Below are 24,713 nucleotides of genomic sequence, written 5' to 3'. Positions count from 1 at the left end.
CAGAATGATGCATATTTTTTGGACATGGTCAATGAGGAAACTGTAACAAGAGGTTTTTTTTTTCTTATTCTCTAAACTGGTGGGGCAGGGAGAGACTGGGGCGGGAAGGAAGGAAAGATTTTTGCTGATTGATATATATATATACATACATACATGTGTGTATATATACATATATACGTGTGTGTATATACATACATATTTAAAATTTAGACAATCTATGAGTGCCTCATTTTATTCCAGTCCTCAGCCTGAGGCAGGCCCAGCTCAGAACATTTCACATTAGTCCACAGGATTGAATCATAGTTGATGTAGGGAAAGGGTAAGGTAGAGGAAGGGAAGACACATGGGGCAACATGGAAGATCTCACACTCAATGGCCACCACTTTTCTGATGGCACTTTGGGGAGTACAAATACTGTAAATCCTCTCAATGGGACAGACCCAGAACCCTCCTGACCTAGTGAGATTAGAAGTAAGCTATCTACTAATATTGAGCAACAGAAGACAGATGTGGAATGTGCTCTGGATCTTTAAGAACCAAGCCCTGAAAATGATAAAACAATGTAAAATTGAGCTTGTTAAATTTGAATAACTTGCACATGAGGGTAATGATGTTCTTGGGACCCACCAGCTGTGTCCGGGTCTGGTTCCTTCCTGAAGGCTGTTAATTGTGAGATTGTCTCAGAACCATGCTGCATGGAGTGCTTGGCATGTCTACATGGCATTGGGGGGTTGGGAGAAGGGGATTAAGAACCATGCTGCATGGTATTTGTTGAGATTCTTTAGTGTGAGGCAGTTCAGAAAACAACATCTGAACCTCCCCAGAAACCCAGAGAGCTTCACAGAATTAAAGAGCCCATTTCATTTGCTGAGTTGGGAACGAAGGGGGTGGTGAAGGGAAAGGACAGAGGAAAGGTCCAGGTGCCTAAGTAAACTTTTTTGTCCAATGGTTAATGGTCTAAAAGTGTTTCGTTTTGTTCCAGTCCTGAGCCTGAACCATCAAAAGGGCCAGAATCAGGTCTGTCGCAGAACAAGCCTGAAAGTTCTGTCCTGTTTACTTTAATACCATCTCCTCTGACACTGCCAACCCCCTGCTGCAGGCTCTGAAAATCTCATACCTGAACTACTGCCATAGCCTGCTGGGGGGTCTTTGTGCCTCAAGGTCTATCCCTGCCTCCAATTCATCTTCCAAAAGTGATCTGCATAAAGCAAATTTCTGACCATGTCACACCTTACTCACTAAACTCCAGTGGTTCCGTTTCAGCTCCAGGAGCAAATACAAAATGCTTTCTTTGGCATTCAAAGCCCTGCATAATCTGTGCCCTCTTCCCTTTACCTTACTCTTTGTACTCTTACCATGTACTCCGTGCTGCAGTGACACCAGCCTCCTGGCTGTCCATGAACCAGACAAGATGACTGTAGCTCTGGGCCTTCTCTCAGGCCGTCCCCCAAGTCTGGAATGTTCTCCCTTCTCTGCTCTTAGTACTGACCTCCCTGGCTTCCTTTAAGTCCCAGCTAAAGCTCCACCTTCTCCAAGTAAGTCTTTCCCCATCCCTCTTAATTCCAGAGTCTTCACTCTGTTATTTCCTCTCACATATACATATACATATGTATTATACACACATATATGTATAAACACATACATACGTATACACACACACAGCTTGCTTTACATATACATGTATTTCTTTGCATGTTGTCTCCTCCATTAGATTTTAAGCTCCTTGAGGGCAGGACAAGAAAGTCCTCTTTTGCCTCTTTTTGTATCCCTAGAGCTTAGCACAGTGCCTAGACATAGTAGGCTCTTAACAGAATACAAAAACAAGCAAAAAGAAAGACAATCCCTACCTTCAAGGAACATAATATCTAAAGGAAAGCTGAAAAGGATGAGTGAAGGGAAGAGAACCACATGAGGACAAGGTAGAGAAATCATCCAGGGAGCCAAGGACTGGGGCAAGTGAGCATGGTTGCCAGGGGTTCTTCCATTAAAGGAACTGATGTACAAGAGGTGAAACCTTCAAGTTGTTACAATTTGCATTTCTTCTTCTATCAGGGATTTGGAACATTCTTTCATGCTGTTGACATCATACATTTGAAAACTGTTGCTATCCTTTTATCACTTATCTATTTAGAAATGATACTTTTTAAATACATATTTTGAATCAATTCCTTCTAGATCTTGGGTATCATACTGTCAGAAATTTGCTGCAAAGATTTTTCCCCCCAATTAACTGTTGTTCTTCTAAATCTAACTACATTGTGTAAAATCCTTTCCATTTTAAGTAATCAAAACTGTCCATTTCATTTCCTATAATTATGCCTATCCCTTGTTTAGTTAAGAATTCTTCTTTGAGTTGAGAAAGATTTTTCTGATGCTTTTTAGGTCATGTATTCATTCAGAACTTATTGTGGTATATGACTGTCTAACTAATTTGTACAGGACCCTACTGTCCAGTTGTCCCACAAAATTGTGTTAATAAAGAGTTCTTATTCCATTAGTTGGTGTGTCCTCATGCTTATTTCTTTTTAAGTGGGGAAGGGGGGGCAATCAGGATTAAGACTTGCCCAGGGTCACACAGCTAGTATTTCAGGCTGGATCTGAGTTCCTCCTGACTCCTGGGCAGGTGTTCTATCCACTGGACCACCTAGCTGCCCCATCCTCAGGTTTATTTAACACCAGAGGACTACATTGCCATCGCTTTTGAGTCTTATTTACTTATTCTGTTCAGATAATCAACCTTTCTTTTTTGTAATCTGGTATGAAACAGGGTTTGTTTCATTGCTTCATGAAATGATTTGAGGTCTGGCAGTTCAAGGCCCCTGAATTCCTACTTTTTTAATTTTTCCCCTTGAAATTCTAGACCTCTTAGTCTTCAACTTGAAAATTGTTATGGTGCTATCTAGCTCTCTAAAAAAATCCTTTTGGCTGTATGGTACATCATCCTTTTTATTTCTAAGAGCAGGGAGCCATTAAGTAAATCAATCACATAATCCCACCCCCTTTAAAGTAAGTGAAGAAAATATATCAGGCATTAGGGTTTAGCATTTTGACACCTTAACAAGACGAGACTACATCTTCTACTGAATCAGTCAACCAATCAGTCAGAGGCAGGGCTACTTGGCCTAGCTTCCATGAACTTTTTATAGTAAAATGTGTGTGTGTGTGTGTGTGTGTGTGTGTGTGTGTGTATACACGCGTATATTCTGATAGTTGTGTTTCAATATAATTGGTTGCTTTTTGTAAGCCCCTTTATATTTGATGTACCTAAAAACCTGATTCTGCAAAGGGGTTTACATGCTTCTCCAAAATGTCGGCCGGACATGGACATGGACACACACACACCTCTCTAGGATAAGTAAAGAAAATGTCTTAGACCAACACAAATGACAGGAAATGTGCTTGGGTTGGTTGAGTAAACTCTCAGCCTATGAGTAGTTTATAAAACACTAAGGCAGTTTAGGCCTGAGAGATTCAAGTGCCCGGGAGAGCAGAGAAGAGAAAGCATTCCAGCTAAAGCCCTAAGAAGACATCCATTGTGGGAGGAAGAGTCGGGGAGAGCCTTCGCCCTCATCCCCTATTCCAGCCAAAGGGAGGCTACAGTCCAGAGGATCGAGACACTTTTATGGGGCTCTCAGGAGCATGGAAGCAGCATCTTTGCCAGGAAGGCAGCAGTAAAGCACTGTCACATCTAAGGGGAATGTCCTGAGGACTCCAGAGGCTAGGAAGGACCTCTGCCACAAGGGTTTTCTCAACTTGAGCCCATGTTTCCCTGGAGTCTTTATGTTTTGGGGAGAGAATGTGTGCCAGACTTTGGGGGGATGTTTTAAACCAAGTATTTTTACTATACCACCTTAGAAAATACTTCTCTCAAAAAAGCTAATTAACTCTGGCTAATTAATACCAACTAATAATGGAGGGGAGGGATGGGGCAGCAGTCATGTATTTCAGTGCAGGTTCAAGAATGTTGGCATTAAAAAAGACAGTCCTTTAACTCCTCAAAGCTACCCTTCAAATCCTGAGAGGGCACAGCAGCCACACTCCAGATGATAAATGATCAGTGAGATTGGGGATTAGGATGGTAGCTTCAGAGTGTGAGCTATAATGGTACGGCTCAACCACAGGCAATGAAAATCCCGCCGATTATTTTTATCATTATTTTTTAAAGAATGTTTACATATCTGCATCTATCTACAATTCAATAGGTCTTGGTAGATTGACTCCCAGATAGTTTGTGTATATTGTATGTACTCTGAATGAAACTTTCCCTTTTTATTATTTCCTCCTGGATTTTTATTTTGCCATATACAATTTTTGTTGATGCATTTTTCATCCTGCTATTTTACTAAATCTATTGTCTTAATTAGAAATCCTCAGAAAATAAGGAAAAAAACTAAGTTTCATCATATCATCAGCAAATCAGTATAATTTTTTCCCATTTGCATGTGCTAATTCATTTAATTTCTTTATTTTTTCTTATTTGTATTGCCAAAATTTCAAGTCAAATAAGTCAAATTTGATCTACGTCAAATAAGTGTGGGAGGGCAACACCCTTGCTTTATTTTGCTTTTTATTAGGGAAAGTTTCTAGTGTTTCCCCATTGCAAATAATGTTAGTTATTAGTTTTAGATATATATCATCTATCATATTTTGATGGCCCTTCTATGCCTATGTTTTATAGGGTTTTTAGCATAAATAAACATTGTATTCTGTCAGGGACATTTTATGCATCTGTTGATATAATCATATGTTTAAGGGTATTTTATTTCAATGATTAATTATATTAACTGATTTCCTAATGTTCAACCATTTCAAATCCTTGACACTAATTCAACTTAGTCACAGTGAACAATGTTTCCCATATATTGCCAGAGTCTTTCTGCTAGAATTTTATTTAAAATTTTTGAAAGGACCCTAGAAGACATTTACTCCAACACCTTCATTCATAGATAGGGATTGTGGCCCAGAAAAGGTAATCAACTAGGTAGGTCATACAGATTGGATCAGAGCTGAGATTTGACCCCAGGTCCTCGGATGCCAAATCCGGGCTACGTTTCTATGTTGTCAGGCTGCCCCCAGTATGAAATGATCTAATTAAAGAGTGGAGATGGTGGAGGGGGAGGTTTGAGGAGAGCAGCAAAGGTTTGGAATAGTCAGTGCATAGAACATGGTAGAGAATCAATCAGGAAATAGGAGGACTATTGTACCACAGGAAGGACCAAGCAATAAATTAGACAACATGCATTGGAGGTGAACCCAGAGCACAGGGTTTTATAATGTCCCTCAACAGCATTCAAAAGGCTGGGGATTGTAGGGATGATCTTTGGTTGGAGCTTGAGTGTGTAAAGGACAGTAGAACAAGGGCCTAAGGAAGTGAGACAGAGGGAGAAACAGAAGGATATTGTGCTCAGAAAGGGGAATTTCAGTGTTCAATGTGCATGTAAGCATACCAGTTTTGAATTATGACAAAGCATGAGTGGAGTCAGGCCAAGGATGTAAGAAGAGTCGAAATAGTTGGCTTTCCGGGTAAGAATCTGCAGAGAAGAAAGTGAGGCCAGAGCAAGGGTGAAAGACTGGGAGAACAGGGGAGGTCAAGGTTATAGTAAGAATGAAAAAAAACAATTAGGAAGAGTAAGGCAAAGGGAGAGATGGAAAGCTGGCTGATTATGATCAGAGAAATTCATTCAGAGGTTAAGAGTATGAAGTATGATTGTTTTAAGACAATTGTCAAGACGAAAGGCAGAGAAGGTGAAGGTCTAGTGGAGCCGAATGAACATATGAAGGGTTAGTGACACCAGTTATGGAGTCACCAAGTCTGAGGGCACGGATGGGAGAGGAGATAATGAACCAAGCCAGATACTGGACTTCCTTTAGATGAGAAAAAAGAGTGAACCAGAAGCCAGTGGCTGCCACAGTGAACAAGACAAATGGATGTTGTGCAGCTCCAAAGAGGAGACTAATTATTTCATTATTTTCTAGGCAATAAGCAGAGTGAGATCTGGATTCTCACTGGGTGACTGTCAGCCCTAAAGCCCCTTGCAGATAATTTAGAGGTGATGACTATGGTTTTCTATCTGTGATATAGATATCAATACATTTACTGATAGATCAAATGATGAATTCCTTAGCATATTCTTTACCTGCATTTCTTGTTTAGCAGAAGTGCTCTTATCCAGTTTCCTGATCTCATAGCTTTGGCTGCAAGACAAAAAGAAATATTCTATTATTTCAAATCCTCTATGTTCTTGCATGGCCTCAAAAGCATAGGCTAACATTACTGTGCAGGAAATTTGTAAATTTCACACAGAGATTAGTCATCAATTAGCGTATGAACATCAATAGCACAAAACAACCCCTTTCTAATTGATGTAAATCTCAGTTCCTTTTGAAGACGCTAACTCAATTAAGACTAGTATTCTATGATTTTTTTCCTTTTAGTATATTCTAATCAATCAGTTTTATTATTTTTTAAAAAATCACATGTTTACAAGAGACTACTTAATGTACATATTTTGACAGACTAAGAAATAGAAATACACAATAATAAAAATAAGCAGATGCTTTAATCACAGAATATCAAACTTCATTAGCAACATTTATTAATTAAGCCTCATGAAACTCCCGTGAAGCTCGATGAATTACATTTTGCAACTGAATAAACAAGAGACTCCCTGATGAAATGACTTCCCCAAGATTATATAGAAACTCTGTGTTCCAAAGGGAACATGCAGGCTCCTGCCCCACCAGGATCGTGCTTTAACTACAAAGTCATAGGACACATGCTCCCAAAGCTCTCTCTCTCAGCATTCTGACAGCCCCCAGGGATTCAGAATTTCAAACCCTCCAGAAAGGGACAGCAAAGGTTGGTTACTTGTAGACTTGGTTTTTCTGAAGGGACATGTGCCACCAGAAGATCCCAAATCACCAAACTTCAAAGTTTAGCTAGGCTTCCTAGAAAGAGCCCAAAGCTAGTGTGGCTGTAAACTCCATACAAAGGAAGCCTTCAGCCACAAACCCAAGGATCCAAAGAGGAAAAGGAGGACATCTGAAATCAGAAACAGGAATTTCTGTAACTAGGTCAATGACCCCAGAGCAAGGCTGAGAAACTTGCACAAAGCTCGCCCTCCAGGAGTTAGGGTGGGGGTAAGGAGATATGGATTGTCCTGGGCTGTTGCACACACACAAGTGTTCCAATTTTAATTTTTCTCGCCAACTGGGTGGTAAGCTCTGTCATCTCACATCACCAAATGCTTACTGGACATTTCAGACTGGATATCCCAGAAAACATCTTAAACTCAACATGTCAAAAACTGAACTCTTACTCTTTCTCCACACACCTTCCCCCTCCCAAACTCTGGGGATGGTGCTAAGGCACCACCAGTTTCCTAAGTTTGTAACCTTGGAATCATCCTGGAATCCTTATTCTCTGTTCCCCATATATTCAACCAGTGGATACAATTTAGCTGTTTCTACTTTTAAAATTTCAGTTGTATACAACCTCTCCTCTCTCTACTCAAACATCTGGTAAATTTGCAACATATAGGTAGGTCCCTGCCCTTCTGGCAAAGAGTGAATGTAAATAGTAAATAGTAACTGCTTCTCTTGGCCAGTTATCCTCAGGATCTTCCCTTTCCAGTTTGACTTTTTCTTTTTAAAGGGGCCATATCCCTTGACTCACTTCTTTAAAAAGCCTATTCAGTGAATGGGTGTATCTCACTCAAAGTGAGAATATGATAAAACCTTAGCCTAAAAAGGCCAAGGTTTCCCAGTGCATCCTGGGCCATCTCCAGTCATCCTGATAAATATCTGGCCACTGAACCCAGATGGCTCTGGGGGGGAAAGTGGGGCTAGTGATCTTGAACAGCCCTCCCTCAGTTAAATCCAAGTCAATTGCAAGTCATGTCATCATTCCCTGATGTCATGGTTCTCTTTAAGAATGAAGGACAAACACAACAATCTTTCCAACATCTCCTGAATATGACCCCTTCTTTTCTCTGAAACTGCCACCACCCAGGTGCAGGCCCTCCTCACCTCACACCTCGACTTTTCCAGTGGATCTGCCTACCTCAAATCTCTCCCTACTCCAGTTCACCCTCCATTCCACCGTCAAACTGATCTTCCTACAGATCATGTTACCCTCTTACTCCATAACCTCCAGTAGCTCCCTATAATCAACAGGGTCAAATAGAAAATCCTCCATTTGGCAAGTAGAGCAGAGGAGGGAGAACATTCCAGGCATGGGGGACAACCAGTGAAAATGTCTTCATAGAAGTCATACTCTAATGGAGCAAACAACAAGCAAATACCTATGTACATATAAGATACATGTCTCATACATATGTGTGAGAAGTAAGTGAAAGTTAATCTCAGAGGAAACGAACTAGCACTGGGGGTGGGAAAGACTTCTTGCACAAGGTAGGATTTTAATTGAGTCTTGAAGGAAGCCAGGAGGTAGATGTGAGGGGGCAGGGTATGTCAAGCATATGGGACAGTCAGTAAAAAGACAAAGTCAGGAGATAGAGCACCATGTGCAAATTGTAGTTAAATGGAAGGAGAGCTGACAAGGTGGCCTCAGAAAGGTGAATAGGGGAGTTGGCTTCATTTGGCACTGGATGCCAACTACAAATGGTATTTAGGGTTCCTGTGAACATGTTCTAGGCTCATCCCCCAACACCTGTTACTGAGATTAATAAGAATGTGAATCCTACAAAGTAGCCAATGAAAACCTCCAAAGTTGACTCTGTTAACACTTATCTTCATACTCTGCACCTTCAATGCAAGAATGGAAAATATGGTTTAGATTAGGAAATGAAAGAAGTCAAAGGCTTGGAGATAGTTCAAAATCCTCACGCGACATCAAAAGAATATTTTTTTCAAGAAGAGAGCTGAAGTCATTTCAGAGTCAACTACCAGCTATCTGTCTACTCAGATCTTGAGCAAAAGATTAAAATGATAAACAAAATGGGAGAAGGAAGATGACAATACACACGACCACAGCAGCTCCACAGGGACCTATTGAAGTAAGCTGGTGATTTGCAAAAACAGGAAATGGGACTCAGAGGTTAAACATCTCTAAGAAATGGCAATAATCAGTATAAAATGATTACTACAGCAGGAAAGCCCAAAAAGCCCAGAAACAGCCTTGGCCAGTAAACAAGATCTCTCTCCCTGCTCGGCTGCGCGGCGAGGAGGCCCGGTAACCAAGGGCAACCCCAGTTCAGAGTACAAGCTCACTTTCAAAACATTATACAGGAAGATGATGGAAGATTACAAATCATTATCTCAGAAAACCTCAAAACGTCTCCAAGTAGGGCATGAGCCTACAGAAAACTTGGCCTCAGGCTCATCTAAACTAGATTACTCTTGTCCCCCCCTCCCCAAACCTCCTTCATGCACACGACAGCATTTATTAACGGTCCAAGGGGTTATTCCACATCTGATGCAATGGAGTCACTCAGAGGGCTCAAACAAATAACGCATTTAATATAAATATCCTCAAGTAGCACCATCACCCCTGAAGCCAGTTCCCAGGAGACAGAGACAGACAAAAGCGAGCCGGGAAGCTCCCTCCCCAGCCGAGCCCCACACGCTGCTCCCGTGTTCTTTCCCCCCAAACAGTCCGCAGCTAGGTCCCGGCTCAATCTACCTAGGGCCAAAGTTAGCCCCACTGCCCCTTCTCTGCCCTGCTGCTCCCTTGCTCACCCCAGTGCTAGCTGGTAGGGTGGAAACGTGTACAGGTATTAACTCATGACCTCCCCAGCTCCGCCATTATCTTGACCCACAAAATGGACGGACACAGAAAGAACAGTAGTAAAACAAAACATCTATCTGCCAACATTTCTATGTCAGTCTCTCAAACCTCCAGGGACAAGAGTTCCAGTACGCCACAGTTGCTTTAGGGACTTCCAAAGCCTCCACTGATGAAGTAGACTGGCCAGTGATGTTAAAAGGAAGAGGATTCTATTCAGTGTGTCATAGCGTGTGTCATAGCTCACACAAAGGAAGGCGTGCAGTTTCACTGAAGACATCTAGAGGTATGTTCTCTCAATGGGACAGGAGGCAGGCCAGAAAGCACAATTTGCTCATTAAATGGCAGTCACAGCACTATAAAACCTTCCCTCCACAAACATGGGGTACACTCCCCCACTAATAATGCACAAAATCTGTGGGAAAGATAGGCATAGAGTACAATGTGAAACCAATCACAAGTTCAGAATTGCAGGGCCCCAAAGCCCTTTTTCTCCTCATGTCATCATCTTTGCAGGGTTAGTTCTGTCTCGAGTCCATAGCCAATTCTCTGCCCTGCTCTCTTGGGTCATACTCCTTGGAGGTCCTCACAGCCTCAAGCACTACCTCTTTGCATCCATATCTGTCTGAAGGGGTCATTGCTTCCTCATCTGTGTTTCAAATGCTCTTGAACTGATCTGTCAACTGTTGTAGAAAGTATCTCCCTCTGGAAAAATAGCTTGAAGAAAATCCCCTTCTCCTTTCCCTGCAGAGGTAAAGAGCTGGATTCTTTCCCACTGCTGGCTCTCTCATCAGCTTCTGAGTTCTCAAACTTCTGACTATGTCTAGGGCTTAGCTATTTAAAGCTATGTAAGGAGGTGACATTGTTCCCTTCCAACTCAAGGGGTGCTTATACTTCATAAAGGGATAACAGAGTTTTAACACCTTAAAATCTCATCATCTATGATTATATCTTGTGACTGTATCAGCTGGGGCAAACCTGGCCCCTTTAAAGATTAAGACCAAGCCAACCTATCTCAAGAAAGGCTAGGTACAGAAAACTAGAGGTTTTTCAAGGGATCACCATGGCATAACCTGCTCCACTCAGACTAACACCTCCGTACTTGATGTACTGTAGGAGGGAGAAGAAATATCACTCAAGAACAAGCTGGGCAAGGTTGCTGGACCTAACCAGCCGTTACAGACAACACCCTTGCTGGAGGCAACACAATATTGTTAACGCCTCTCAGGGGTTAATTTTCAAGATCCCCAGGAAAGGAAGATCCCAACATTATGTACTTTAAAAACACAACTTTAAAATCCTCCTAAAAAAAGGAAAACCACCCCCCCCTAAAAAAGTAACGAAAAAACAAAACCCCAAGAAGACATCAGCAGTTACCGACCTATCCGTGTACCTATTTTCTCGCCTTTAAACAAAACCTTTTGAGAATAGTTTGGTTCATGCACATTAGAGTGTCATGGACAAAAATGTGAAAGAAACAGACAGGCTCTAACAGACTCACCCTACAGCAGACCACATGTTCAGTGTCACACTATTAGCTGACAGTACAAAATCTCGCCGTTTATTGATTTTAAAAACTATCTGATTAGGTAGATTAGGTGATATAAAATGCAGCCTTAAAAGTTCTCCTCCAGCAAAGTGTTGCACAAATATTAGCATCATGTAAGATTCCTGATGCAGCCACAGAGAACTCTGTTCAGCGATCCTCGATTTCAATTAAATGTGGCATAAAACAGTGAATAACATATCTGCCCAAGGTATTCAACATGTAGGACACACTTTACAATAAAAATCCAAATGGAAGAGATCCACACAGATAGTGACATTCTCCAGATGTTTCTGCTTACAGATAACAATACAAGGACTGCATTAAGTCCCAGAATATTAAAGGCCACATCCATGAGATGCATAAGTAATCAAGGGACTGGTAGAGTAATCCACACAGGAAAAACCAAATGGATAAAGAATGCCTGTTGACCAGATCATGGCGCACAGTTGGGTAGGCAATACACCGAATTATTTATTATTCATTCTCTCTCTGGGTGTCTCTGTGTGTGTTTACACAGGCATTGTAGAGAGACAGTGAGTTGAACCCAGGAATGAAAGAGAGAAGAGGCCAGTTATTACTACATTTGGAAAACTGAACAATGCTTTCAGTGATTGCAAGCTGCTCTCCAATGCCAAACAACAATAATATTCTCCCTATGATGCTATACATGGCTATAATTCACGGAACACTGTGATTTCAAAACAACCATAACAGCAAGTGACTCAATGGGCAGTGTACAAGCAGCATGTATGAGGAGCATGTTGTTCAAAATGGCTTACACGCAAAAAATGGCACAGAACACATCATTCATCACACAGCAAGAATGAGAAATAAAAAACGGACAAGTCAAGTGTATTACTGACATTTGCAAATTATGAGGACCCAGAAGACAGCCTCTCACACACTGGGTAAATCACTTATGGAGGGTATATGGAAGGAAAGGAATGAGAAAGGACATGGGATGAAGAGGCATGGCCAGGTTGTGTTTTACAAGAGTGAAGAGAGCATGAAATCATGGAGTCAAAGAAGTATAAACGTAAAGACACAGACTGAGGTTCCAAAAAATCAACTGCACAAATCTATAATAAAGGTGGCCTGGCTAGACATCAGTTTACACAAAAACTACTTAGGGGTTGTAATGGACTACAAGCTCAATAGGAGTCAACTGTATAACACAGCAATGAAACAAAGTCATGAGACTGAACGTGGCTCCTCTCAACAACAGAGCCTTCTCATCTAGTTCCATCTTTTCATTTTACAAAAGAGGAACATGAAGCTCAGAGAGTGTAAATGACTTGGCCAAGGTCAAACAGCTGGAAGCTGGACACAGATCTTTGGACTCCAAATCCATTTTCTCTACTATACCACATCGGTTCTTACTTCATCTGTAAAATAAAATTGGGTTGGACTAGCTAAGAAGGCCATCGCCTTCTTTAGTAGAGTGGGGAAAGTGCATTTGTAACCTAGAGGTTCTTAGCTTTTTGGACCCTTTGGCCATCTTGTGAAATCTATAGACTCCTTTTCAGAACCATATTTTAAAATATATTCTATAAAATATACAGGATTACAAAGGAAACCAATTATATTGAAATTAAAAAATTAAGTTCACAACCCTCAGGTTTCTACAAAACCCTGCCTGAGTCTCTGTGGGACCCAGATTTGCTTTCTGTAAAATAAAAAGATTCACCAAGATGGCCTCTAAGGCCCTTTCAGTTCCCAAATCCTCTGGTCTCTCAGGGGTTATCCATGATTCTATGGACACTCTATTTTGGTTCTTTAGACATGATTAATGATGTAACTGGATTCCCACTTCCTTATTCTAAGACAGCTGAGTTCTAATGAGCCTCTATATTAAATGAGACATAGGAAACATCATAACAAAAAATCATCATAATGAACATTTCTATAGTGCTCTAAGGTCTGATTATCTATGAGGTAGGGGCTATTATTATCCTCATTTTGCAGGTAAAGTAACAATGACAGACAGGGGTTAAGTGACTTGTCCAGGGTCATACAGCTAGCACTTATCTGAGGCTGGATTTGAACTCAGGTCTTTCTGACTCTATGTCCAACACTATTCACTGCACCTTGGTCAAGGTTTTTTTTGGGTTTTTTTGTTGTTGTTGTTTTTAACCCAGTAGGGTCTCTGTTTCTCCGTACATAAAATGAGAAGGTTGGACTAAAAAATTCTCAAGCTTCCTTCTAACCTTCTATATTAGAACTGATGATAACCCTCACTCTGAACTGGACAGCATGAATTCACTACAACTACACTTCCACTAGATGGTGCTGACACATTCCATTTTTTTCAAAAGTATGCCTTACAAAGGTTCATTCTTATTAGTAGATTTAATAATTATTATGCCTTATTTTATTCATGAAAGCCTCCCTTAGGTGCCTCGTTGTATTATAGAGGTGACCATGAGCTCTAGAAAGCTATGTAGAAGTTGCTACCTATACTTTTCTTCAAGAGAAATTTACCAGATGCCTCATCACAGTATCAGGACTCTAGGTTTTTGAAAGCTATGCTGGCCAAGGATAGGCTCTGGGAGGTTCTCCCATGTTGGAAAAGCTTCACATATGCTCCTAGCAATCATCTACTGGCTGGCCACAATAATTCATGAGAAAAAATAAAAATACAGAATGGTTCTCTAGACTGTGTGCCTCTCTTCCACTTCTTTAGTGACAATGGCAGAGGGGCAGAAACAGGGCAAAGGATACTAAGAATCACACAATTTGGAGATAATCTACGGATGTTAACTGTTAATATTCTAAATGTGAGGTCCTTATCCAGTGACCAATAAGAAAACATGGTATTTGAGGAACTAAATCTTGATGTCCTGATATTTTCACTATGAAACCATAAAATAAAATGAAGTTGCTAGTTAAAAAGAATAGTTCACAAGGGTTTTTTTGGAGAGGCAAATAAAAGAATTTGTGGAGTTGATGTTATATGTCTAAGGGTAACAAGAAACATCACTTCACGGAACACTTAAGTCATTCTATCTTGTAATGATTATACAGAAAGACTAGCATGAAAATGCTTAAAGTTTCTGTGACAATATCTATTATAGAAAATGAGGAGGTATAGAAATTCCACAGATGACTAAGACCTTCCAAATTAAATCAATATATACCTTAATACTCAATGCAAAAGTGGCTATGGGTGAAGAGGGCAAATAAAAGACACCAAAGATTTGTGTTACAACTATGTATCATGAACACTTTCTTCAAGAAAATCATGAGGCACTGGACACAATGAGCACTGACAACACTATGAAAGAAATTAGTTATTAATGTGGGTGCCATTTTAAAAATCAGATTTTATATGTGTGTGTACGTATGTGTGTGTGTGTGTGTGTGTGTGTGTGTGTGTGTGTGTGTGTATATACTATTAGCCTGTTGTCAGAACAACCTAAAATAAAAACAAATACCAAATTAGAAAAATAAATAGAAAATAGGGTACAAAACTGAGGCAAATCCCAACCTGACCTACGTAAACAAACTGATGATGCCAAAAACGGGAAATGGATAAAAGAACAGACACTGACATAAACTGTCACCATTTCTGAAATATATAAAAAGGGTTTCTCTGCTAGAGGGGACAATTTTGAGGGTGATGAAGGTTTGATTCTCAACATATATTAAAGAGAGAAGGACAGCAAAACACATGCGAAAAAAATCACAGACATTATTATAACTTTAAAATAAAGGAGACCAAGAAAATCTTAATAACTACTGACTCACATGTCGCCTACTTTGCAATCTCTGCATAAACTTTACAATTGTAGCCTATACATGCACCAAGGACATTCTTGACGAAGACATAAGAAGGGAACAGTTAGGCCTTAACAAATTATATTCTACAAGAGACCACACCTTGAGAGTCACGAAACTGACCCAAAAATGTAAAGAATTTAAGACTCTGGAAAAATTACTGCCCTGTGGTCCTGCTTTCCCGATTAATAAATGACTACCTAGACCAATATTTGAGGAGGGGCCCTACCCATGCTCCAGGTCACTCACTACACTAGTTTCCAGACTTTTCAAACATGAGTAGGACCCTGTTTTTCAGCTCCATTTTATGTGTTCTTTCCCCATTAGAAGGAAAGCTTCTTGAGGATAAAAATTATCTTGTTTGCTTGTATTTGTGTTCCCAGTACTTGTTACAGAAGACAGAGAACATGATGGACAGAACCCAGCAATTTACAGAAGCTACACACAAGCTCACCTATATAAGTACTGAGGTTAGGGTTACTGTTTCTATTCTGGTGACCCTACCAAAAGAAGTAGAAAAGATCGATTCAGCACCTTTTACAAGAATTTCAAAATTCCACCTGCTTGTCACCAACTATTGGAAATGATCTGTGCCTTTTTTTTTTAAACATTAGTACCGGGAGGAAAAGATGCTGTGTTTTTAGATTTCTAAAATGAACTTCTTAAAATAAACTTCTTAAGATCAACTGGGGGGGGGGGGGGGAGTCGGTCTTTATTTTTCACATATGTTGAAGGTTTGGTTTTGGTTCATATAAATGGACCAAATAATTCAAATGAGGTGAAAATTGGCCAAATGTCTGCCAGTGTTATGGAGAATGTCCAGTGCAAACAGAAGAGGGATTCCCCATAGATGATGAAGTCCCGCAGATGTGTCTGCTTGCAAATGACCATAACTACAAATTATCTTGATTGTATAAAGTCTCAGAACACTGGGGAGCTTCATAAGATTCATAATCCCTCAAAAATTGAGCCAAACTGTCCACATAGGGAAAAAAAGTGACAGCCCACAGAGTTGACCCATCAGTACATGTATCTTATACCAAAAAAGTATGGCTAGACAATGAATTGGGATCCAAATTTAGCAGGAAGGAGAGAGTAGGCTGGATTGCTTTTGGGAAATCATACAGTATTTCTAATGACAACCCCCCCCCCCACTCTATGAAACAAAGGCTCATCTTAAAACCAATATTATTCTGCTAATTTTATATAGCTGTGAGTCATGAAACATCAGTCTCTAAAGAATTAAAGGCATGGGTCACGCAAGGGACAACAGAGACAACATGGCAGGCATGAGTAGGCCACAACATACTAGATAGGACATATTGCACAGAAGAAGTGGCATAAAGGAGGTAAGGCTATCTATGTAGTGGGAATGAGAAAAAGTGGTAGGTCCACATGCTCTACTGGTATTCTTTCTACACAATGTAAAGAAATCTAGAGCAAAATTCTTAACCTGGCATCTGAGAACTTGGACTTTTTAGAACAGTATTTTGATAAATGTACTTGGTTTCTTTTCCAATCTTCTGCTACTTTGTCTTATGCTTTTAAAGACATGGCTGTGTGCAGGGGTGCAGCCCTATGCTTTGTTAGTCTGACTGCCCAAGACAGGGGCCAAGAAACCAGCAACGTGGCAATGCATTGGTATAAAGGAGGGCTTCCTGCTGGCACACTGGACCTCATGTGGAGGACAATGGGATAGAGAAGAGTCACACAGGATAAGAAGGTATAAATGTGCTGCAATCCAACTTGTTTTTCATATCTGTTAAGATTCCTGGCCCTTTAGATCTAGGAAATTGAAATCTGCTTTTCCAACCTTCACCACTACTAAGTTCTGCATCAGAGTAAACACACACTCTCTCTCTCTGAAAATTATTTTTTGTTTTCAACATTCACTTCCATAAGATTTTGAGTTTTAAAATTTCTCTCCCCTCCTTCGGAGTCCTCCCCTCCCAAGATGGCATTAAAACATTTTCATATTAGTCATGATGAAAAGAAAAATTAGAACTAATGAGAGAAAGCACAAGAAAGAGCAAATAGTCTGCTTCGATCCGCAATCAGACTCCAAAGTTCCTTCTCTGGATGTGGATGGCATTTTCCATCATGAGTCTTTTGGAGCTTAGATCCTTGCATTGCTGAGAAGAGCTAAGTTTATCAAAGGGGATCATTGCACACTGTGGCTGTTACTGTGTGTGATGTTCTCCTGGTTCTGCTTATCTCACTCAGCATCAGTTCATATGTCTTTCCAGGCCTCTCTGAAGTCTTCCTGTTCATCATTTCTTATAGCACAATAGTATTCCATTACATTCATATACCACAACTTGTTCAGCCATTTCCCAATGATGAGCATTCCCTCAATTTCCAGTTCTTAGCTGTCACCGCAAAAAGAGCTGCCATAAATATTTTTGTACCTGTGGGTTCCTTTCCCATTTTTATGATCTCTTTAGGATACAGACCCAGAAGTGGAATTTCTGGGTCAAAGGGTATGCACAGTTTTATAGCCCTCTGGGTATAGTTCCTCTTCAGAATGGTTGAATCAGTTCACAACTCCACCAACCATGCATTAGTGTTCCAATTTTCCCACACCCTCTCCAACATTTATCATCTTCCTGTTTTGTCACATCAGCCGCTCTGGTAGGTGTGATGTGGTACCTCAGAGTTGTTCTGATTTGCATGTCTAATCAATAGTGATTTAGAGCATTTTTCCACATGACTATAGATAGCTTTAATTTCTCCATCTGAGAACTGCCTGTTCATATCCTTTGACCATTTATCAACTGGGGAATAATCAGTGTTAATTTCCAAAGCCTTTTCTAGTTTACTGTATTTCCCTACAATGGTATATATTAATTTCCCACAGCCAAAGTTGCATGACTTTTGAAGACAGCTGAAGTTTACTCAGCATTATGTGAACTAAAATTATTTTATGGAACTCAAAAACTGCTATCTGATTATGTGACTGCAAGCAAGCGGCCATTAACATCAGAGCAAGGGCACACAATGGAGGAATCAAATCTTCTTTCTCATCCCCTCCACTCTCTTCTCCAGCAGAGCTCAGTATGGCTCACAGTATAGTGCCTTACACTATGTTCTGGACACTGTGCTACATGTTGAAGATGCAAAGACAAATCCTCTGTTTTCTCTCAGAGTGAGGCAGCACACGATTCTCTACAACACATAAATACGGAGTCATTTCAAGGGCTAGTGGGATTCAGGAAATGTCTCTGATGGGAAGGAGATAGCCTTTGGGTTAAATTTTTATGAAAACATTTACTAAAGGCCGCTGGACTGGACTAGAACCTTAGCTCTACCACTTGCCAACAGTATTGCAATCCCACTAGGGATTACTCATTAGGCTCAATTCCTGATCTCATACAATTGGGGGTAGGGAAAGGTACGTGAGGTGATTTTTAGTACTTTATTTTCCCCAATTATATGTAAAACAATTTTTGACATTCATTTTTAAAATTGAGTTCCAAATTCTTTCCCTCCCTCCCCATTCCCTTCATTGAGAAGGCAAACAATTTGATACAGGTTATACATGTGTAGTCACACAAAACATATTTCCATATTAGTCTTGTAAAAGAAAACATAGACCAAAATAAAAACCTAAGAAAAATAAAGAAAGTAAAAAATGTATGCTTCGATGTATATTCAGAGTCCATATCAGTTTTTTCTCTGGGGATGGATAGAATTCTTCATCTTAAGTCCATCAGAGTTGTCTTGGATCACTGTATTGCTGAGAAAAGCTAAGTCATTCATGGTACATCAATATTGTTGTCACTGTGTGTAATTTTCTCCTGGTTCTACTCATTTCACTTTGCATCAGTTCATGTAAATCTTTCCAGGTTTTTCTGAGAATATCTAGATAAGGTGACCTTCAACAATGCTTCAAACTCTTAAATCCATGATTCTCTGAGGATTCTGAAGTTTCAAATCTGGGTGTCTGGGAAGACGGTAGTGGTTCCATCACAGAGAATTTGGGAGAATGAGTCCATGGGGCCATGGAAAGGGAGTGAGTAGAAGTCATAATGACCAACCCTCAGGACATAATCGTCTCCAAATGAGTCAGGCTCTTTAATTCTTCACGTGAAGTCTTTCTGACTTAGCAGACCCTGCCAAAAAGTTCCAGGGCCTCTCTCTTTTGCCTCTAGGATCAGATACCAACTTCTTGATCTGGCATCGAAGGGCCTGCCCAACCTGGCTCCATCAACCCTTCCTTCATGCCCACTGACAGTCAAACTGCCCTGCTTACTGTTTACCAGACACAAGCCAAGTGAATGCCCAGCAACGAGCTAACTGCAGAGGATACGAAACAAAGCCAAAATAGTGCCTGCCCTCAAGGAGCTCCCAGGTTGACCTTCCATCAGGTGTGTGACACCTCCAAGAATCCTTCCACCTCTCAAGTCTGAAACTTGAGAGACTCAAGCTTGGGCTGGGGGGTGGGGCTGTCCCTCAGGCCTGGAATCATTTGTCTCTTAAAATCCCATGAGGCCTCCCCTGATGCCCCTAAATGCTAGTGCCCTCTCCCCACCCTAGAAATTACTTTGGGGTTATTTTGTCCTCATTGATCTGGGTACATGTTGTTTCTACATATTCCAAGCCCCTAGGATATAACACGCTCCCTGGAGGCAGTGCCACCTTCCTTTTCGTCTTCATCTCCTAGGCACCTAGTGTGGGGCTTAGCACGTCCGAAATGCTTGCTGTGCTTCAGAGTAAGAGGACCCAAGTCTAAACCCTGTTTCTGCTGCTTCCTACTTGTGTGAGATGGTACATTTCCCATTATTCACACAATAATGCTGGCAAAAAGTAGCCACCATCTGTAGAGCTCTTTAGGAAGGGCAAAGATACATTATCTCCTTTGAGCCTCTCACATTACCCTGTGAAGTAGGTATTATACCCATTTTATAGATGAACAAAGTGAAGCTGAATCAGGCCTTACTCATGATCTCACAGATAGCAAGGGCTAGATTTAAGGCAAAGTTTAAGCCCTGGCCTCTCCTGCCTGGAAACCTAGTGCTGCTCCTACTCTTCTATTTCTTTTTCTTAGAGCTAGGGCTAATTTCCCCCCGATTCTCTGTCCAAAGAACCCTATTAGAATTCAGTCACTATTACATGGCCTTAGTTATACCATGGGTCTAACTATGTTCTTGAAAGAATAACTAATATATAGGGCAGAAAGAGAAAGCAGTACTAATCTATAGCACCAGTGTCTTCACCATCAGATTGGTACAATATAAGATTTCTGATTAGGATACATGTGACAAGGCAGGTAGAAAAGAAAATCAGAGCCTTGGCTTATGCCCTGATCACCAGCTTTTACAGAGCAAGCTCCAAATTAGTTCAATTTCCAAGGTCTCATCCCCATTGTCCCCATCTGTCTTTTGCCTTCTTGGCACAGCCTCCTCCTAACAGGTTGATGCCACGGCCCTTGTCAGTGCTCTGTCCGCAAATGTTGTTGCTTCCCAGGATGAGGGCCATTTTTCACTTTATCTGTACTCAATTTTTTTTGTTAAACTAGCCAGCTCTTTTCGTGTATTTACAGTGATTCAAGTTACCAAAAGAAGGCTATGTCTACGAAAGATGGACACAGATTGTGCAAAGGCAGGAAGCTTGTATCATCAGTCCAACTGTATGATGTGGATTGTCATTAGTCTAGTCTAAAACAGTCTTAAGCTTCTTTACAGAGTGTCTTCCAAGGACTAAAATTGATTTCTATATTGAAATGTTGTAGATAAACTATGCCTATGAACGTTATCTATTACCAAAGTTGCATTTCTTGGTTTGTCAAAAATGATACAAAGCATTTTTCCTACATTTTTTGTCACTGAAGTCAATGTGGGAAGATAAATTGTAAACTTTTTGTAACATGGTACGCCACATTCCTAAACTTGAAGTTCTTTACACCAACTCCAGAAGAATCCAGTATGCCTTGGGGAAACAGAGTCCCTTTGCATTTTCAGCCTCCTTTCTGCCCCCTCTGCCTTCTGGCCCCTTCTCCTTCTTGCCCTTAGTTCAGGTCTTCCCAAGAGCCTTCCAAGTGCTCTCTCAACTTCCAATCCCTACTGCCAAAGGAATTTCCTACTGGCTATGTCACTTACTTAATAACAGAAGATGGCATTGTATGGAGCTTTAGCTTTGAAGCCCCTTTGACCTGATCCCAGTCTATCTTCCCAACCATCCTCCCCACCCCCCCTACACACACCTTTTTCCTCTCCCTCTCCACTCTGTAGCCATATTGACCTGCTCCATGTGTCTCCATCTCTTGACTTTGGGGCTTTCCATTTGCTAAGTGCTGCACTTGACGTGCACTCCCACTCCACCTCCACCTTCAAAACTCTGCCAAGGGACATGTTCAAAAGAAAGCTGTTCTTCAATTCCACCCCAGCTCCTAGAGCCCCTCCCCCAATTTTCTTAGCTGTGTTTTGGCTCTATGTCACATATACTTACTCGTACCCTATCTCCCCAAAATAGAATGTAAGCTTTTGGAGGGGAGGACATGCACAGCACCTGGCACACTGACAGGACTTAATCAGTGCCGTTTCCAAAATCAGTATGACATCAGTGCAATGCAAGTATTTGTTTGATATTACCAAACTATGAAATGTAAGATAGGGTTGGGGGGAGGAGAAGGGAGAAGACAGTCACATTTGAACTCAGGAAGATGAGCCTCTTTGATTCCAAGCCCCGTACTCGATCCACTGTATCACCTAGGCACCTTAACATGGCAATGACACTTTAAAAGAAGGCATCAAGAAAAATGATTTTTTAAAAAAAGAATATGCTTTCAGAAAATAGACCAACAGTAATAAAGAGGCAGGCTGGAGAAAACTTTTTCCAAAATTTTGAAAACATACAGAAAAACAGATGTTAACGTTAAAAAAGCAAGGAATTTTTTTGGGCGGGCAGAATGCTGATTTTTAAATTGGAGAAGATTTTATTTTTTCTGGTCAAAATAACTGGCTAGTTTAAAAAAAAAAAAAGTAAATTCTGAATCCCTTAGCCCAGTGGCATCAAACTCCAATAGGAACAGGGGCCATGAAATCATACCTAAGTATACTACATACTGAGGTATACTATAAGTGTGGGCCATGTATTGACTTAGTTTTCAAAACTAATGTGTTCTACGTTTTATTGTATTTTTATTAATTCCATTTGAATCGGGTCTCCCTCAGGAGTATTGTGGGTTGCATGTTCAACAACCTCTACTTTTTAGAATAAACACTGATGAAAATCCAAGGCTTCCAAACTTAAATAAGTCATGTATATTACCCAAGCCAGTGTGAGCACTCCTCGAATTTCTTCTTGTAGTAGGTTTCCACTCCAAAGTTATAACAGAGCATTGAGAGGTATTCGGGCTACAACAAAAAAAAAGATATCTCAGTTGTGTGATTTCCTTAAAGGTGCATATAGTTTGTCTCAGTTTATATTCTTGCACATACAATGAAACGGTTTTAGACATAAAACCCCCACATTTTTCTGCTGGCCTTTAGGTTTACACAGTAAAGAATCTGACCTGCACCCAGAAAGAAGCATTGGCAATATCGGCCCCCCTATCAAATCAAGCCTAGGCAGGACACTATAGGGAAGAATGGAGACTGGTTGAAGGTCAGTGGATAGTATCACATTAAAAAAGAAAACACCCAACAGCAAGAGAGAAATTCCACTGAAAACAACTATAGATAATATAAAATATTTGCCAAGACAAACCCAGGAACAATATGAACACAATTACAAAACACTGTTCACACAAATAAAGCCCGTTCTAAAGAACTGAAAATATATCAATTGCTTATGGGTAGGCTGAGACAATATTAAAAAAAAATGTCAATTTTATATAAATTAATTTACTTATTTAGTGCCATACCAATCAAAACTACCGAAAAATATTTTATAGAACTAGAAAAAATGATAACAAAATTTATATGGAAGAACAAAAGGTCAAGAATATCAAGGGAATTCATGGAAAAAATGCAAAGGACAGTGGCTTAGCCAGTTCTCAAATTCTATTATAAAGTGGCAATTATCAAAGCTATCTGGTGCTGGCCAAGAAACAATCGTCAATCAGTGGAATAGATGGGGCATACAAGACCCAGTAATAAATGACCATAGTAATCTAATGTTTGATAAACACAAAGACCTAAAAACTGGAAAACAGTATGGCAGAAACCAGGAACAGAGCAACATCTTACACTCTGTACCAAGATAAAGTCAAAATGGGTACATGATTCAGACCTAAAGGATGATATCACAGGCAAATTAGGGAAACCTGAGATATCTTACCTGTCAGATCTATGGAGAAGGGAAGACTTTATAATCAAACAAAAGATAGAGAGCATTGAGATGTAAAATAGATACTTCTGATTATATTAAATTTAAGTGTTTGCACACACAAAACCAATGACATCAAGATCAGAAAGAAAGCAGAAAGCTGGGAAACAATATTTACCGCAAATATCTCTGATAAAGGCCTCATTTCTCAAATAGATAGAGAACTGAGTCAAATGTATAAGAATACAAGTCATTCTCCAACTGATAAATGGTCAAAGGATATGAACAGGCAGTTTGCAGAGGGAGAAATTAAAGCTATCTATAGTCATGTGGAAAAAAATGCTCTAAATCACTGATTACAGAAATGAAAATTAAAACAACTCTCAGGTATCACCTCACACCTATCACATTGGCTAATATGATAGAAAAGGAAAATGATAAATGTTGGAGAAGATGTAGGAAAATTGGGATACTAATGCACTGTGGGTGGAGTTGTAAATTGACCCAATCACTTTGGAGAGTAATTTGAACTATGCCCAAAGGGCAACCAAACTGGGCATATCCTTTGTTCCAGCCATACCACTACTAGGTCTGTATTCCAAAGAGATCATTAAAAAAAAGGAAAAGGACCCACACGTACGCAAATATTTATAGCAGCTCTTTTTCTGGTGGCAAAGAACTGGAAATTGAGGGGATGCTCATCAACTGGGGAACTGCTGAATAAGTTGTGGTATATGAATGCAATGGAACACTATTTGCTATAGGAAATGATCAGCACACAGATTTCAGAAAAACCTGGAAAGACTTACATGAACTGATGCCAAATGAAGTGAGCAGAACTAAGAGAACATTGTACACAGTAACAGCAACATTGTGAGATGATCAAGTATGAATAACTTAGCTCTTCCCAGCAATACAATGATCCAAGACAATTTCAAAGGACTTAATGATGGAAAATGTTATCCACATCCAGAGAAAGAACTGATGGAATCTGAATGTAGATCGAAGCATACTACTTTCACTTTACCTTTTTTGTAGCTTTTTCCCTCCTTCCACAACATGACTAACATGCAAATATGTTTTACATAATGGCACATGTATAACCTATATCAAATTGTGTACCTTTTTGGGAATGGGGGAGGGGAGGGAGGAAGAAAATCTGGAACTCAAAATTTTCTTAATATTAATGTTAGAAATTATCTTTACACTAGAGTAGAAGGAAAGAAGGGAGGGAGATGAGCATTGTTGGAACTTTATTCTCACAGGATTTGGTCCAAGAAGGGAATAACGTACTCAGATAAGTACAGAAATCTAATTTGCCCTATAGTTAGTAGGAGGGGAAGAAGGAAAGATAAGGGAGGGTGTGATTAGAAG

The 24,713-nt window shown here is 40.2% G+C and overlaps 1 protein-coding gene across 1 annotated transcript in view; it reads right to left on the bottom strand.

Moving 5' to 3' along the window:
• Nucleotides 1-24,713, bottom strand: part of TEX11 (testis expressed 11) — a 183,437-nt gene that overhangs the window by 98,648 nt on the left and 60,076 nt on the right. Inside the window, exons 9-10 of the mRNA XM_072627254.1 lie at nucleotides 22,341-22,426; nucleotides 6,138-6,195 (exon numbers count right to left, since the gene is read on the bottom strand). Coding sequence (XP_072483355.1) covers nucleotides 6,138-6,195; nucleotides 22,341-22,426 — 144 coding nt within the window. The remainder of the gene's footprint in view (nucleotides 1-6,137; nucleotides 6,196-22,340; nucleotides 22,427-24,713) is intronic.

This window comes from Notamacropus eugenii, chromosome X, assembly GCF_028372415.1.
Source record: "Notamacropus eugenii isolate mMacEug1 chromosome X, mMacEug1.pri_v2, whole genome shotgun sequence".
NCBI classification, from domain to species: domain Eukaryota; kingdom Metazoa; phylum Chordata; class Mammalia; order Diprotodontia; family Macropodidae; genus Notamacropus; species Notamacropus eugenii.
This window is presented reverse-complemented; position numbering and strand designations above follow the sequence as displayed.